At 49.6% G+C, this 16,623-nt stretch overlaps 1 protein-coding gene across 1 annotated transcript in view; it reads left to right on the top strand.

Annotated features, from left to right (window-relative positions):
- Positions 1-16,623, top strand: part of TUFM (Tu translation elongation factor, mitochondrial) — a 430,712-nt gene that overhangs the window by 88,294 nt on the left and 325,795 nt on the right. Inside the window, exon 4 of the mRNA XM_069243925.1 lies at positions 9,947-10,113. Within this exon, the coding sequence (XP_069100026.1) occupies positions 9,947-10,113 (167 nt within the window). The remainder of the gene's footprint in view (positions 1-9,946; positions 10,114-16,623) is intronic.

The raw sequence follows: 16,623 nt of genomic DNA, 5'->3' as shown, positions 1-16,623 counted from the left end.
TGAGGTAAGTAAGACACTTACAAGTCTCAGTTCCTTGGCATAGGGAAACCCCAAACTTACCACATCAGCAGCTCAGGGCCGGTCAGGTGCAGAGGTCAAAGAGGTGCCCAAAACACATAGGAGCCCAAAACACATAGCCCCCTATGGAGAACAGGGGTGCTCCGGTTCCAGTCTGCCACCAGGTAAGTACCCATGTCCTCGGGGGCGGACCAGGGTGGTTTTGTAGAGCACTGGGGGGGACACAAGTAGGCACACAAAACACACCCTCAGTGGCACAGCGGCAGCCGGGTGCAGTGTGCAAAGCACGCGTTGGGTTTTAGATAGTGACCCCTGGGTCCCTCCATTGAATTCTAACGGTGCAGGCAGGCACAGGGGGTGCTTTTTGGGCCAGCCACCACCTGGGCTAGGCAGAGGGTCGCCTGGGGGTCACTCCTGCACTGAAGGTCGGTTCCTTCTGGTCCTGGGGGCTACTAGTGCAGTGCTTGGTCCTGGCGTCTGGTCCCTTGTTACAGGCAGTCGCGGTCAGGGGGAGCCTCTGGATTCTCTCTGCAGGCGTCGCTGTGGGAGTCCAGTGGGGTCGTCTCTGTCTACTCTCGGGCGCAGTTGCGGGGGAGTCCTCCCTGTGGTGTTTGTTCTCTGGATCTCAAGCTGGGGGAGTCTGGTGCAGTGTGTGAAGTGTCACGCTTCTGGCGGGAAGAGTGAGTTCTTTAAAGTTGTAGAAAAGTTGCAAGTTTGTTTCAGGTTGTTGAGCAGAGCCACTGCTCTTGATCCTGGGGTCTGGGTAGTCCTCAGAGGTCGCTGGTCCCTGTTGGATGCGTCGCTGGTTGCAGGTTTTCGACTCAGGAGACAGGCCGGTAGGTTTGGGGTCAAAGCAGTTGTCGTGGTCCGTCGTCTCTGCAAGCTTGTAGGTCAGCAGTCCTTCTTCTTTGGTTCAGTTTTCAGGAATCTGCTTTCCTGGGTTCTGGGGTGCCCCTAAATACTACATTTAGGGGTGTGTTTAAGTCTGGGAGGGCAGTAGCCAATGGCTACTGTCCTGGAGGGTGACTACACTCTCTTTGTGCCTTTTCCCTGAGGGGAGGGGTGCACATCCATAATCCTATTGGGGGAATCTTCCAAACTTAAGATGGTGGATTTCTAAAGGCAGGGGCCATCTCAGCTCAGGGCACCTTAGGGGCTGTCCTGACTGGTGGGTGACTCCTCCTTGTTTTTCTCATTATCTCCTCCAGCCTTGCTGCCAAAAGTGGGGGCAGTGGCTGGAGGGGCGGGCATCTCCACTAGCTGGGATGCCCTGGGGCGCTGTAATAAAAGGGGTGAGCCTTTGAGGCTCACCACCAGGAGTTACAGTTCCTGCAGGTGGGAGGTGAGAAGCCCCTCCACCCAGTCCAGGCTTTGTTCATGGCCACAGAGTGACAAAGGCACTCTCCCCATGTGGCCAGCAACTTGTCTGGGTTGTGGCAGGCTGGCAGAAAGCGGTCAGCCTAACACTGGTAGTCAGATTGGTATTCAGGGGGCATCTCTGAGATTCCCTCTGGATGCATGTTACAATAAATTGCACACTGGCATCAGTGTGCATTTATTGTGCTGAAAAGTTTGATACCAAACTTCCCAGTTTTCAGTGTAGCCATTATGGAACTGTGGAGTTCGTGTTTGACCAACTCCCAGACCATATACTCTTATGGCTACCCTGCACTTACAATGTCTAAGGTTTTGCTTAGACACTGTAGGGGCATAGTGTTCATGCACATATACCCTCACCTGTGATATAGTGCACCTGGCCTTAGGGCTGTGAGGCCTGCTAGAGGGGTGACTTACTTCTGCCACAGGCAGTGTAAGGTTGGCATGGCACTCTGAGGGGAGTGCCATGTCCACTTAGTCATTTTCTCCCCACGAGCCCACCCAACCTGTGAGGCAGTGTGTATGTGCTGAGTGAGGGTCTCCAGGGTGGCATAAGACATGATGCAGCCCTTAGAGACATTCCCTGGCATCAGGGCCCTTGGTTACAAGGGACTTATCTGAGTGCCAGGGCTATACCAATTGTGGAAGCAAAGGTACACCATGCCAAGGAGGCATTTCCTTACACAACACCCCTCCCCCCCAAATGACAGATGATGAAACTAATCTTTCCCAAGAGAGTTCATTTTCTAAGTGGAAGATCCTGGAAAGGCCATCAGCATTGGCATGGGCAGTCCCAGGTCTGTGTTCCATTACAAAGTCCATTCCCTGTGGGGATATGGACCACCTCAACAGTTTAGGGTTTTCTCCTTTCATTTGCATAAGCCATCTGAGAAGTCTGTGGTCAGTTTGAACTATGAAGTGGGTACCAAAAAGGTATGGTCTCAATTTCTTCAGGGATCAGACCACAGCAAAGGCCTTCCTCTCAACGGCACTCCAACGCTGCTCCCTGGGGAGTAACCTCCTGCTAATAAAAGCAACAGGTTGGTCAAGGCCATCATCATTTGTCTGGGACAGGACTGCCCCTAACCCATGTTAAGAGGCATCTGTCTGCACAATGAACTGCTTAATCTGGAGCTTTCAAAACTGGTGCTGTACACATTGCTTGCTTCAGGGTGTCAAAGGCCTTTTGACACTCCACGGTCCAGTTCACTTTCTTGGGCTTTTTATTGGAGGTAACTTCCGTGAGGGGTGTCACTATTGATCCATAACCCTTCACAAACCTCCTATAGCACCCAGTCAAGCCACGGAATGCCCTGACTTGAGCCTGGGTTTTTGGAGCTACCCCGTCCAGAATGGTCTGGATATTGGGTTGGAGTGGCTGAACTTGGCCTCCACCTACAAGGTGACCCTAGTAAACCACGGTACCCTGCCCTATCTGACATTTAGATGCCTTGAAAGAGAGGCCTGCTGCTTGCAGGGCTTGCAAAACCTTCCACAGGTGGACTAGGTGATCCTGCCAGTTGGAGCTAAAGACAGCAATATCATCAATATATTGGACTTCCACTTTGATGCTTTCCTCAACTTGGCCAGACTGTCTAAATATTTTGTTTTTAACAGGCATGCTGTCTCCTGTGTCCACATCATGGGTACACAGGTGTGTCTGAGCAGGGGTTAGGGAAAAGAGGTCAGCAAACTGCTGGAGGACTTGCCTGCAGTCAGCCTTCTGTTGGCCAGAGAGGGTGTCTGAATAGATAACTCCCTCTACTGTGCTATCCTTAGGGACAGTGGAAAGGAGATCAGGGAGAGGTTCACTCTCTGCTTCCTGGTCCCTATCTGTAACCATCAACATGTTTACATCTGCCCTATCATGGAAGAGTTTGAGGCGGTTAACATGGATCACCCTTTGGGGGTCCTGCTAGTGCCTAGGTCCACCAGGTAGGTGACCTGACTCTTCTTTTCTAGCACTGGGTAAGGGCCACTCCATTTGTCCTGAAGTGCCCTGGGAGCCACAGGCTCCAGAAGCCAGTCTTTCTGGCCTGACTGAAACTCATTTGTTTGGCCTCAAGGTTTTTGCTTGCCTTTTCCATGCACTCTGCCATCCTTGAACGTAGGCCTAGTACATAGTTGTAGGAAAGTACCATCTTGCCTGGCATGTTACCCCCATTTTTACTTGTGTGTCAGTTTGTTTTTGCCTGTGTCACTGGGATCCTGCTAGCCAGAACCCCAGTGCTCATAGTTTGTGGCCTATATGTGTTCCCTGTGTGGTGCCTAACTCTATCACTGAGGCTCTGCTAACCAGAACCTCAGTGTTTATGCTCTCTCTTCTTTTTTAATTGTCACTGCAGGCTAGTGACCATTTTCACCAGTTCTAATTGGCACACTGGAACACCCTTATAATTCCCTAGTATATGGTTCCTCGGTACCCAGGGTATTGGGGTTCCAGGAGATCCCTATGGGCTGCAGCATTTCTTTTGCCACCCAGAGGGAGCTCAAAATCTTACACAGGACTGCCACTGCAGCCTGAGTGAAATAACGTCCACGTTATTTTACAGCCATTTTACTCTGCACATAAGTAACTTATAAGTTACCCAAATGTCTAACCCTCACTTAGTGAAGGTTATGTGCAAAGTGACTAAGTGTGAGTGCACCCTGGCACTAGCCAAGGTGCCCCCACATAGTTCAGGGCTGTAGGAAGTTGGCTCTGTATGTGCTATTTCAAAGTAAGGAATAGCATGCACAGAGTCCAAGGGTTCCCCTTAGAGGTAAAATAGTGGTAAAAATAGATAATACTAATGCTCTATTTTGTGGTAGTGTGGTCGAGCAGTAGGCTTATCCAAGGAGTAGTGTTAAGCATTTGTTGTACATACACATAGACAATAAATGAGGTACACACACTCAGAGACAAATCCAGCCAATAGGTTTTGTATAGAAAAATATCTTTTCTTAGTTTATTTTAAGAACCACAGGTTCAAATTCTACATGTAATATCTCATTCGAAAGGTATTGCAGGTAAGTACTTTAGGAACTTCAAATCATCAAAATTGCATGTATACTTTTCAAGTTATTCACAAATAGCTGTTTTAAAAGTGGACACAGTGCAATTTTCACAGTTCCTAGGGGAGGTAAGTATTTGTTAGGTTAACCAGGTAAGTAAGACACTTACAGGGCTTAGTTCTTGGTCCAAGGTAGCCCACCGTTGGGGGTTCAAAGCAACCCCAAAGTCACCACACCAGCAGCTCAGGGCCGGTCAGGTGCAGAGTTCAAAGTGGTGCCCAAAACACATAGGCTAGAATGGATAGAAGGGGGTGCCCCGGTTCCGGTCTGCTTGCAGGTAAGTACCCGCGTCTTCGGAGGGCAGACCAGGGGGGTTTTGTAGGGCACCGGGGGGGACACAAGTCCACACAGAAATTTCACCCTCAGCAGCGCGGGGGCGGCCGGGTGCAGTGTAGGAACAGGCGTCGGGTTCGCAATGTTAGTCTATGAGAGATCTCGGGATCTCTTCAGCGCTGCAGGCAGGCAAGGGGGGGATTCCTCGGGGAAACCTCCACTTGGGCGAGGGAGAGGGACTCCTGGGGGTCACTCCTCCAGTGAAAGTCCGGTCCTTCAGGTCCTGGGGGCTGCGGGTGCAGGGTCTCTCCCAGGCGTCGGGACTTTAGGTTCAAAGAGTCGCGGTCAGGGGAAGCCTCGGGATTCCCTCTGCAGGCGGCGCTGTGGGGGCTCAGGGGGGACAGGTTTTGGTACTCACAGTATCAGAGTAGTCCTGGGGTCCCTCCTGAGGTGTTGGATCGCCACCAGCCGAGTCGGGGTCGCCGGGTGCAGTGTTGCAAGTCTCACGCTTCTTGCGGGGAGCTTGCAGGGTTCTTTAAAGCTGCTGGAAACAAAGTTGCAGCTTTTCTTGGAGCAGGTCCGCTGTCCTCGGGAGTTTCTTGTCTTTTCGAAGCAGGGGCAGTCCTCAGAGGATGTCGAGGTCGCTGGTCCCTTTGGAAGGCGTCGCTGGAGCAGGATCTTTGGAAGGCAGGAGACAGGCCGGTGAGTTTCTGGAGCCAAGGCAGTTGTCGTCTTCTGGTCTTCCTCTGCAGGGGTTTTCAGCTAGGCAGTCCTTCTTCTTGTAGTTGCAGGAATCTAATTTTCTAGGGTTCAGGGTAGCCCTTAAATATTAAATTTAAGGGCGTGTTTAGGTCTGGGGGGTTAGTAGCCAATGGCTACTAGCCCTGAGGGTGGGTACACCCTCTTTGTGCCTCCTCCCAAGGGGAGGGGGTCACAATCCTAACCCTATTGGGGGAATCCTCCATCTGCAAGATGGAGGATTTCTAAAAGTTAGAGTCACCTCAGCTCAGGACACCTTAGGGGCTGTCCTGACTGGCCAGTGACTCCTCCTTGTTATTCTCATTATTTTCTCCGGCCTTGCCGCCAAAAGTGGGGCCTGGCCGGAGGGGGCGGGCAACTCCACTAGCTGGAGTGTCCTGCTGGGTTGGCACAAAGGAGGTGAGCCTTTGAGGCTCACCGCCAGGTGTGACAATTCCTGCCTGGGGGAGGTGTTAGCATCTCCACCCAGTGCAGGCTTTGTTACTGGCCTCAGAGTGACAAAGGCACTCTCCCCATGGAGCCAGCAACATGTCTCGGTTTGTGGCAGGCTGCTAAAACTAGTCAGCCTACACAGATAGTCGGTTAAGTTTCAGGGGGCACCTCTAAGGTGCCCTCTGGGGTGTATTTTACAATAAAATGTACACTGGCATCAGTGTGCATTTATTGTGCTGAGAAGTTTGATACCAAACTTCCCAGTTTTCAGTGTAGCCATTATGGTGCTGTGGAGTTCGTGTTTGACAGACTCCCAGACCATATACTCTTATGGCTACCCTGCACTTACAATGTCTAAGGTTTTGTTTAGACACTGTAGGGGTACCATGCTCATGCACTGGTACCCTCACCTATGGTATAGTGCACCCTGCCTTAGGGCTGTAAGGCCTGCTAGAGGGGTGTCTTACCTATACTGCATAGGCAGTGAGAGGCTGGCATGGCACCCTGAGGGGAGTGCCATGTCGACTTACTCGTTTTGTCCTCACTAGCACACACAAGCTGGCAAGTAGTGTGTCTGTGCTGAGTGAGAGGTCTCCAGGGTGGCATAAGACATGCTGCAGCCCTTAGAGACCTTCCTTGGCATCAGGGCCCTGGGTACTAGAAGTACCAGTTACCAGGGACTTATCTGGATGCCAGGGTCTGCCAATTGTGGATACAAAAGTACAGGTTAGGGAAAGAACACTGGTGCTGGGGCCTGGTTAGCAGGCCTCAGCACACTTTCAATTGTAAACATAGCATCAGCAAAGGCAAAAAGTCAGGGGGCAACCATGCCAAGGAGGCATTTCCTTACAAGGGCAATTTCCCCGGACTTTGTGAGTGCGGGGACACCATTACACGTGTGTACTACATATAGGTCAATACCTATATGTAGCTTCACAAGGGTAACTCTGAATATGGCCATGTAACATGTCTAAGATCATGGAATTGTCCCCCATGCCAAATCTGGTATTGGTGTGCCAATGCCATGCATCCCCGGGGCTCCACCATGGACCGCTGGTACTGGCAAACTAGCTCTCTGGGGTTTTCTCTAAAGCTGCCGCTGCTGCCAACCCTCAGACAGTTTTCTGCCGCCCTGGGGTCTCGGCAGCCCAGTCCCAGGAAGGCAGAACAAAGGATTTCCTCTGAGAGAGGGTGTAACACCCTCTCCCTTTGGAAATAGGTGTTAAGGGCTGGGGAGGAGTAGCCTTCCCCAGCCTCTGGAAATGCTTTGATGGGCACAGATGGTGCCCTCCTTGCATAAGCCAGTCTACACCGGTTCAGGGATCCTCCAGCCCCTGCTCTGGCGCGATACTGGACAAAGGAAAGGGGAGTGACCACTCCCCTGTGCATCACCACCCCAGGGGTGGGGCCCAGAGCTCCTCCATTGTGTCCCAGACCTCTGCCATCTTGAATGCAGAGGTGTGAGGGCACAATGGAGACCTCTGAGTGGCCAGTGCCAGCAGCTGATGTCAGAGACCCCTCCTGATAGGCTGTTACCTGGTTAGGTGGCCAATCCTCCTCTGAGGGCTATTTAGGGTCTCTCCTGTGGGTTTCTCTTCAGATAACAAATGCAGCCTGCATGACCAACACCATCCCTGTTATGTCCACACCTACTGCAACTGTGTTCCAGGAGGCTGCGCCAGCAACAGGCAGGAGTGGCACAGTTGAGCACACAGGGCAGCATGCATTTGATAACAAATGCAGCGTGGGGAGGCAAGGACTTACCTCCACCAAACTTGGACTGAAGGATCACTGGACTGTGGGAGTCACTTAGAGTTCTTGTGTTCCAGGGACCACGCTCGTCAGGATGAGAGGGGACCCAGAGGACCGGTGATGCAGGCTTTTGGTGCCTGCGTTAGCAGGGGGAAGATTCCCTTCGATCTACGGGAGATTTCTTCTTGGCTTCCAGTGCAGGGTGAAGGCAGATGACCCCCAGAGCATGCACCACCAGGAAACAGTCGAGAAAGCCGGCAGGATGAGGCGCTACAATGTTACTGGTAGTCGTCTTGCTACTTTGTTGTGGTTTTGCAGGGGTCCTGGAGCAGTCAGCGGTCGATCCTTGCCAGAAGTCGAAGAGGGAGATGCAGAGGAACTCTGGTGAGCTCTTGCATTCGTTATCTGAAGAATTCCCCAGAGGAGAGACCCTAAATAGCCAGAAAAGGATTTTTGGCTACCAAGAAAGGAGGATAGGCTACCAAGAAAGGTAAGAGCCTATCAGAGGGGGGTCTCTGACATCACCTGCTGCCACTGGCCACTCAGAGCATTCCAGTGTGCCCCCAACACCTCTGTTTCCAAGATGGCAGAGGTCTGGGACACACTGGAGGAGCTCTGGGCACCTCCCCTGGGAGGTACTGGTCAGGGGAGTGGTCACTCCCCTTTCCTTTGTCCATTTTCATGCCAGAGCAGGGCTGGGGGATCCCTGAACCGGTGTAGACTGGCTTATGCAGAGATGGGCACCATCTGTGCCCATCAAAGCATTTCCAGAGGCTAGGGGAGACTACTCCTCCCCAGCCCTTCACACCTATTTCCAAAGGGAGAGGGTGTAACACTCTCTCTCAGAGGAAATCCTTTGTTCTGCCTTCCTGGGCCAGGGCTGCCTGGAACCCAGGAGGGCAGAATCCTGTCTGAGGGGTTGGCAGCAGCTGCAGTGGAATCCCCGGAAAGGCAGTTTGGCAGCACCCGGGTTCTGTGCTAGAGACCCGGGGGATCATGGAATTGTCCCCCCAATACCAGAATGGTATTAGGGTGACAATTCCATGATCTTAGACATGTTACATGGCCATGTTCAGAGTTACCATTGTGACGTTATACATAGGTAGTGACCTATGTATAGTGCACGCGTGTAATGTTGTCCCCGCACTCACGAAGTCCAGGGAATTTGCCCTGAACGATGTGGGAAGGTGCCCACACACTAAGTACCTTGGCACCCAACCTTCACCCAGTTAAGGTTAGACATATAGGTGACTTATAAGTTACTTATGTGCAGTGAAAAATGGCTGTGAAATAACGTGGATGTTATTTCACTCATGCTGCAGTGGCAGGCCTGTGTAAGAATTGTCTGAGCTCCCTATGGGTGGTAAAAGAAATGCTGCAACCCATAGGGATCTCCTGGAACCCCAATACCCTGGGTACCTAAGTACCATATATAAAGGAATTATATGGGTGTACCAGTGTGCCAATGAGAATTGGTAAATTTAGTCACTAGCCTGCACTGACAAATTTAGAAAGCAGAGAGAGCATAAACACTGAGGTTCTGATTAGCAGAGCCTCAGTGATACAGTTAGGCACCACACAGGGAACACATACAGGCCACAAACCTATGAGAACTGGGGTCCTGGCTAGCAGGATCCCAGTGACACATAACAAACACACTGATAACATAGGGTTTTCACTATGAGCACTGGGCCCTGGCTAGCAGGATCCCAGTGAGACAGTGAAAACACTCTGACATATACTCACAAACAGGCCAAAAGGGTCGGTAACAAGGCTAGAAGAGGCTACCTTCCTACAAACAGTAAATGATCTTACCTCTTACACAGTTTATCTAGCTTGGCATTTAACAAAAGGTAACGTCAAAGGTCCTCCAAGGGATTTGTAAGTAAGTCGCTGGCAGTAGGTGAAGATTGCACTTGTAATAATTGGGACATTTTATTCTGGTTGTTGCCTCAAAAGTCATTGTTAGTGGATACTCCCAGTTTCCTTACTTTGGTCTTGTCGTTTTTTTAATGTCTCCTCCAGAGAGTAATGAGCCAGACATTTCCTCAGCTGATGTGGAAAAAGCCTCTGTGTTGCTATATAGGGTAATTCGAGGTGCTGGTGTGCCAAATACGTTTATAATATTTTTGAGGGTCATTCCATCCAAAGAATAGCTAAAGCAAAAACAAGTGTGTGGCCATGGTAGGCTTCAGGGCAGCTTACTGGGTTAATGTTTACTCTCAGCAGTTAGAGTGCTAAGAATCTCCATAGCTCTGACACTCGTCTTTATTCCTCACAGTTCTTGCCGAAGCTGGGGGAGCTAAGTTCAAGAAATATGAAGATATTGACAACGCTCCAGAAGAGAAGGCTCGTGGGATCACTATTAATGCTTCCCATGTGGAATACACCACTGCAAACCGTCACTATGCGCACACGGACTGCCCCGGGCATGCTGACTATGTTAAGGTACTACTTCATGTTACTTGGTACAGGCTGGATGCCCTATGGAGAGTTTGGAAACTGGGAAGAGAAGAAGAAGCATTAGGGTGTAAAGCGGCAGGAGGATATTGGTTCTGGGTATTGTCTTCAGATTTAAAGGATGGGGCCTGGTAGGTAATGTGAGTGGGGGATTGGGACAGGGGGACGATTGTTTATTTTGCAAATATTTATACAGCAGCCACCTAGCCAAGGGGACCAGTGATGTGCTACAACAGGAACTTGACATTGTGTGCCGTAGGATGCAGGTTACATGCACATTGGTGAACGTTTGCAAAAACACTAGAGGCGATTTGATGTTGGATACAATTCACTTATTTACAATGGCCCAGGTTTGTATAAAATATGCAAGTTTATCTGAGTTGATGTAATAGTAAGCTGGAAGTATACATGCATTGAGATGGGCCTTTTATTCTTTCCTAAGGTCAATAGTGAGGGTGCAATTATTGGGTGTGGGGCTTGTTCTTGCTGAAGTCAGAGGTAAAAGATAAGAGGATTATTTTCTGCTTTTAGTTTGGGTACCTTCAGAATCAACGTGTTTTGCTGTTGGTGGTTCAGCAGCGCTCTGTGAAGGTGTAAATGTACTAGGTAATCAGATTTCAGAATGTACTTGTAAATTAATTAATTGCAGTTCTAGGTTGGTGAATGGGGAGAGTCTTGAGAGGGGAGAATGATGAGTGTGTGCTTTGGAGAGTTCTGACACAAAATAAAAATTGGAATGAGCCCCGGTAGAGCAAATCACTTCATCTGATGAAGGTTTACCAGCATTCATGCTTGTTAGAACATTCTTGTATTATATAGTAGGTTTCTGTAACAGTTTGGCATCTGTTATAGTCTGTAATGCTCAATATAGGTCCCTTCATTTTCATTTGGGCCTTAAAACTGGACTACTGCTGTAATAGCAGTTGGGCTAAAATTCGTCTTCGTAGTTTTATTAAACTTCTGCTGCCCCACCCCTTTAACACTTGCTCTGTTTTTCCATGAGTGAAGTTAACATTTTGTGTTCAACTTTTTTACGGTGCTACCGGTCAGCAGTTTTTAGTGCAGTTGCATCCATTTAGGGCACTGTCTGCAAGGGTGCACAAGTTAGCGATCTCTCTGCAACTTGCAATTTATTCATAGTGGCCAAAACATCTACAAGGTCTTGCTTTCCTAAGCCTTCTACCAATCCCGTCTTATTTTGGGTGAGGAAGGCTAAGTGGAGGTTTATTTGGCTTGTATCAACAAAAATACTTGACCAATCCGAACTGGCAGTGTGAGAAAGTAGCCTCTTTCTAGCATGGTTACCTCCCATTTGGCCTGTTTGTGAGTGTCTGTCAGTTGTGTTTTTACTGTCTCACTGGGATCCTGCTAGCCAGGACACCAGTGCACATAGATAAAACCGTTTGTCAGTGTGTTGTGCCTGTCTCACTGGTATCCTGCTAGCCTGGACCCCAGTGCTCATATTTTGTGGCCTAATATGTGTGTTGTCAGTAGTGCTTAACTGTATCACTGACCTTCTACTAACCAAAACATCAGTGCTTTTGCTCTCTCTGCTTCCAAATTAGTCACTATAGTTTAGTGACCACTTTTACCAATTTCAATTGTGTAGGAAAGTACCATCTTGCCTGGCATGTTACCCCCATTTTTCACTGTATATATGTTGATTTAGTTGTATATGTCACTGGGACCCTGGTAACCCAGGGCCCCACTGCTCATAAGTGTGCCTGAATGTGTTACCTGTGTAGTGACTAACTGTCTCACTGAGGCTCTGCTAATCAGAACCTCAGTGGTTATGCTCTCTCATTTCTTTCCAAATTGTCACTAACAGGCTAGTGAGCATTTTTACCAATTTACATTGGCTTACTGGAACACCCTTATAATTCCCTAGTATATGGTACTGAGGTACCCAGGGTATTGGGGTTCCAGGAGATCCCTATGGGCTGCAGCATTTCTTCTGCCACCCATAGGGAGCTCTGACAATTCTTACACAGGCCTGCCACTGCAGCCTGAGTGAAATAACGTCCACGTTATTTCACAGCCATTTTACACTGCACTTAAGTAACTTATAAGTCACCTATATGTCTAACCTTTACCTGGTAAAGGTTAGGTGCAAAGTTACTTAGTGTGAGGGCACCCTGGCACTAGCCAAGGTGCCCCCACATTGTTCAGGGCCAATTCCCTGAACTTTGTGAGTGCAGGGACACCATTACACGCGTGCACTACATATGGGTCACTACCTATATGTAGCTTCACAATGGTATCTCCGAATATGGCCATGTAACATGTCTAGGATCATGGAATTGCCCCCTCTATGCCATCCTGGCATAGTTGGCACAATCCCATGATCCCAGTGGTCTGTAGCACAGACCCTGGTACTGCCAAACTGCCCTTCCTGGGGTTTCACTGCAGCTGCTGCTGCTGCCAACCCCTCAGACAGGCATCTGCCCTCCTGGGGTCCAGCCAGGCCTGGCCCAGGATGGCAGAACAAAGAACTTCCTCTTAGAGAGGGTGTGACACCCTCTCCCTTTGGAAAATGGTGTGAAGGCAGGGGAGGAGTAGCCTCCCCCAGCCTCTGGAAATGCTTTCTTGGGCACAGATGTGCCCAATTCTGCATAAGCCAGTCTACACCGGTTCAGGGGACCCCTTAGCCCTGCTCTGGCGCGAAACTGGACAAAGGAAAGGGGAGTGACCACTCCCCTGACCTGCACCTCCCCTGGGAGGTGTCCAGAGCTCCTCCAGTGTGCTCCAGACCTCTGCCATCTTGGAAACAGAGGTGCTGCTGGCACACTGGACTGCTCTGAGTGGCCAGTGCCACCAGGTGACGTCAGAGACTCCTGCTGATAGGCTCCTTCAGGTGTTAGTAGCCTATCCTCTCCCCTAGGTAGCCAAACCCTCTTTTCTGGCTATTTAGGGTCTCTGTCTCTGGGGAAACTTTAGATAACGAATGCAAGAGCTCATCCGAGTTCCTCTGCATCTCTCTCTTCACCTTCTGCCAAGGAATCGACTGCTGACCGTGCTGGAAGCCTGCAAACCTGCAACATAGTAGCAAAGACGACTACTGCAACTCTGTAACGCTGATCCTGCCGCCTTCTCGACTGTTTTCCTGCTTGTGCATGCTGTGGGGGTAGTCTGCCTCCTCTCTGCACCAGAAGCTCCGAAGAAATCTCCCGTGGGTCGACGGAATCTTCCCCCTGCAACCGCAGGCACCAAAAAGTTGCATTACCGGTCCCTTGGGTCTCCTCTCAGCACGACGAGCGAGGTCCCTCGAATCCAGCGACTCTGTCCAAGTGACCCCCACAGTCCAGTGACTCTTCAGTCCAAGTTTGGTGGAGGGAAGTCCTTGCCTCACCTCGCTGGGCTGCATTGCTGGGAACCGCGACTTTTGCAGCTACTCCGGCCCCTGTGCACTTCCGGCGGAAATCCTTTGTGCACAGCCAAGCCTGGGTCCACGGCACTCTAACCTGCATTGCACGACGTTCTAAGTTGGTCTCCGGCGACGTGGGACTCCTTTGTGCGACTTCGGGTGAGCACCGTTTCACGCATCCTCGTAGTGCCTGTTTCTGGCACTTCTCCGGGTGCTACCTGCTGCTGAGAGGGCTCCTTGTCTTGCTCGACGTCCCCTCTCTCTCCTGGTCCAATTTGCGACCTCCTGGTCCCTCCAGGGCCACAGCAGCGTCCAAAAACGCTAACCGCACGATTTGCAGCTAGCAAGGCTTGTTGGCGTTCTTTCGGCGGGAAAACACTTCTGCACGACTCTCCACGGCGAGAGGGATCCGTCCACCAAAGGGGAAGTCTCTAGCCCCTTTTGTTCCTGCAGAAACCTCTGCTTCTTCTGTCCAGTAGAAGCTTCTTTGCACCCGCAGCTGGCATTTCCTGGGCATCTGCCCATCTCCGACTTGCTTATGACTTTTGGACTTGGTCCCCTTGTTCCACAGGTACCCTAGATTGGAAATCCACAGTTGTTGCATTGTTGGTTTGTGTCTTTCCTGCATTATTCCTCTAACACGACTTCTTTGTCCTTAGGGGAACTTTAGTGCACTTTGCCCTCACTTTTCAGGGTCTTGGGGAGGGTTATTTTTTCTAACTCTCACTATTTTCTAATAGTCCCAGCGACCCTCTACAAGGTCACATAGGTTTGGGGTCCATTCGTGGTTCGCATTCCACTTTTGGAGTATATGGTTTGTGTTGCCCCTATCCCTTTGTTTCCCCATTGCATCCTATTGTAACTATACATTGTTTGCACTGTTTTCTAAGACTATACTGCATATTTTTGCTATTGTGTATATATATCTTGTGTATATTTGCTATCCTCTCACTGAGGGTACACTCTAAGATACTTTGGCATATTGTCATAAAAATAAAGTACCTTTATTTTTAGTATAACTGTGTATTGTGTTTTCTTATGATATTGTGCATATGACACTAAGTGGTACTGTAGTAGCTTCACACGTCTCCTAGTTCAGCCTAAGCTGCTCTGCTAAGCTACCATTATCTATCAGCCTAAGCTGCTAGACACCCTATACACTAATAAGGGATAACTGGGCCTGGTGCAAGGTGCAAGTACCCCTTGGTACTCACTACAAGCCAGTCCAGCCTCCTACAAATTGGCACACTGGGACCCCCCCCCTTATAAGTCCCTAGTATATGGTACCTAGTTACCCAGGGCATTGGGGTTCCAGGAGATCCTTATGGGCTGCAGCATTTCTTTTGCAACCCATAAGGAGCTCAGACAAACCATTTCACAGGACTGCCACTGCAGTCTGCGTGAAATAGTGCACACACTATTTCACAGCAATTTTCACTGCATTTAAGTAACTTACAAGTCACCTATATGTCTAACCTTCATTTACTGAAGGCTAGGTGCAAAGTTACCAAGTGTGAGGGCACCCTTGCACTAGCAAAGGTGCCCCCACGCTGTCCAGGGCCAATTCCCCAGACTTTGTGAGTGCAGGGGATCCCATTACACGCTTGCACTATATATAGGTCATATCTTAGCCCCTTGACCTTGGTAAACTTCCGCAGGACTTTATTTAAGCTGTGTTTTAAGGTTGTTATTTGATGTTTTGTGTTGGCTGTAGAACTAGTGTTCACGGATGACTTGCCATTTTCTGTCTCTCCCGAGCTGCCAAGATTTTTTCATTAGATGTTCGGCCAGGGACCCCCAGAAATTTATAAGGATGATTTCCCAGCTTACTCACCAGGTCGTATCCAGGATGTGGTCCACAATTACCCCTTGCATGTTGTGATTTGCCACAGACCACTTTATTTCCTTGGCGGGCCCTAGCACAGTCACCCGTCACGGCCCACATACCAGCTGGGTGTAAAGCTGATAGAGCTTTCAGAATAAGGAACGGTGTGACCATCATTACCTCTCTTCTTGTTTTTCCAGGCTCAGATAGATAGACCCTAAAATAAGGGTGAGCCCAGTTCTTACATTGCTGGTCTTTGCCAGTGATGATTCGAGAAAGATGTAGTCCCCAATCCCTTTGCAGAGTGTTGTGGCATTTGCCTCCAGGTACTTTTTCACATAGATTGACACCCCCCGAGGCGTGGCACCCTGACCGTGAGGCTACTGCTGGTGATTCATAGGCTGTAAAGTCGGGCCAGGGAGACAAGTGGAAAGCCCAGGTGTCCTGCAAGGAGATAAAGTTGCATTTCTTCAGTTCGCTCATGACTGCCATCTTGGCTTCAGAATCACTTAAGCCTTGTATCTTCCATGAGCTGTTCTTCAAGCAAGGACTTATTGCTTGGTTGAGGTTTGCGGTAGGCTGTACGCCAGGGTCGAAAGCTGAGGGTGTTAGGAAGCCACCTACAGTTTGGGGATTTCTGTGCTTGTATAGTGCACCTCCTTTTTTGTTTGCTGTTATTAATAGATTACCCTCTGTGATTGGTGGAGGTCTGCTTCCCTTTTTGGTGCTCCTTAAGATAGATCTGGTCACGGGCCGTGGCTTGTAGTTGTTTAATTAAACAGATCTCACTGGGTTCTCTCCTTTGCGAAATGTTCACTGGAAAGTGTAGGGATAGACTCCTCACCCTCTCTGGTAAAGATGCAGAATTTTATGACCTCATGAAGGCTATCCTGATTGAGGTATTTGGATTCTCAACTGAGGAGTACAGGATTAGGTTCAGGGGGGGCTAAAAAATCCTCGAGCCAGACCTGGGTTGATTTTGTTGACTTCTCAGTCAAAACACTTGATAGTTGTATAATTGGCAGTGGTGTAAATGATTATGATGGGCTGCATAACTTGTTTATGAAAGAACATCTGTTAAGTAATTGTTTCAGTGCCAAACTGCATCAACATCTGGTAGACCTAGGTCCAGTTTCTCCCCAAGAATTAGGAAATAAGGCCAACCATTGGGCCAAGACTAGGGTGACCAAGACTTCCACAGGGGGTGACCAAAAGAAAGGGGTCACAAAGCCTTCCCAGGAGAAGAGTGGTGAGACATCCAAAGGCAAAAGTAAAGAGTCTTCTACAGCGCCCCAAAAACCTGCTCAGG

Source organism: Pleurodeles waltl, chromosome 7 (assembly GCF_031143425.1).
Source record: "Pleurodeles waltl isolate 20211129_DDA chromosome 7, aPleWal1.hap1.20221129, whole genome shotgun sequence".
Classification (NCBI taxonomy): Eukaryota; Metazoa; Chordata; class Amphibia; order Caudata; family Salamandridae; genus Pleurodeles; species Pleurodeles waltl.
This window is presented reverse-complemented; position numbering and strand designations above follow the sequence as displayed.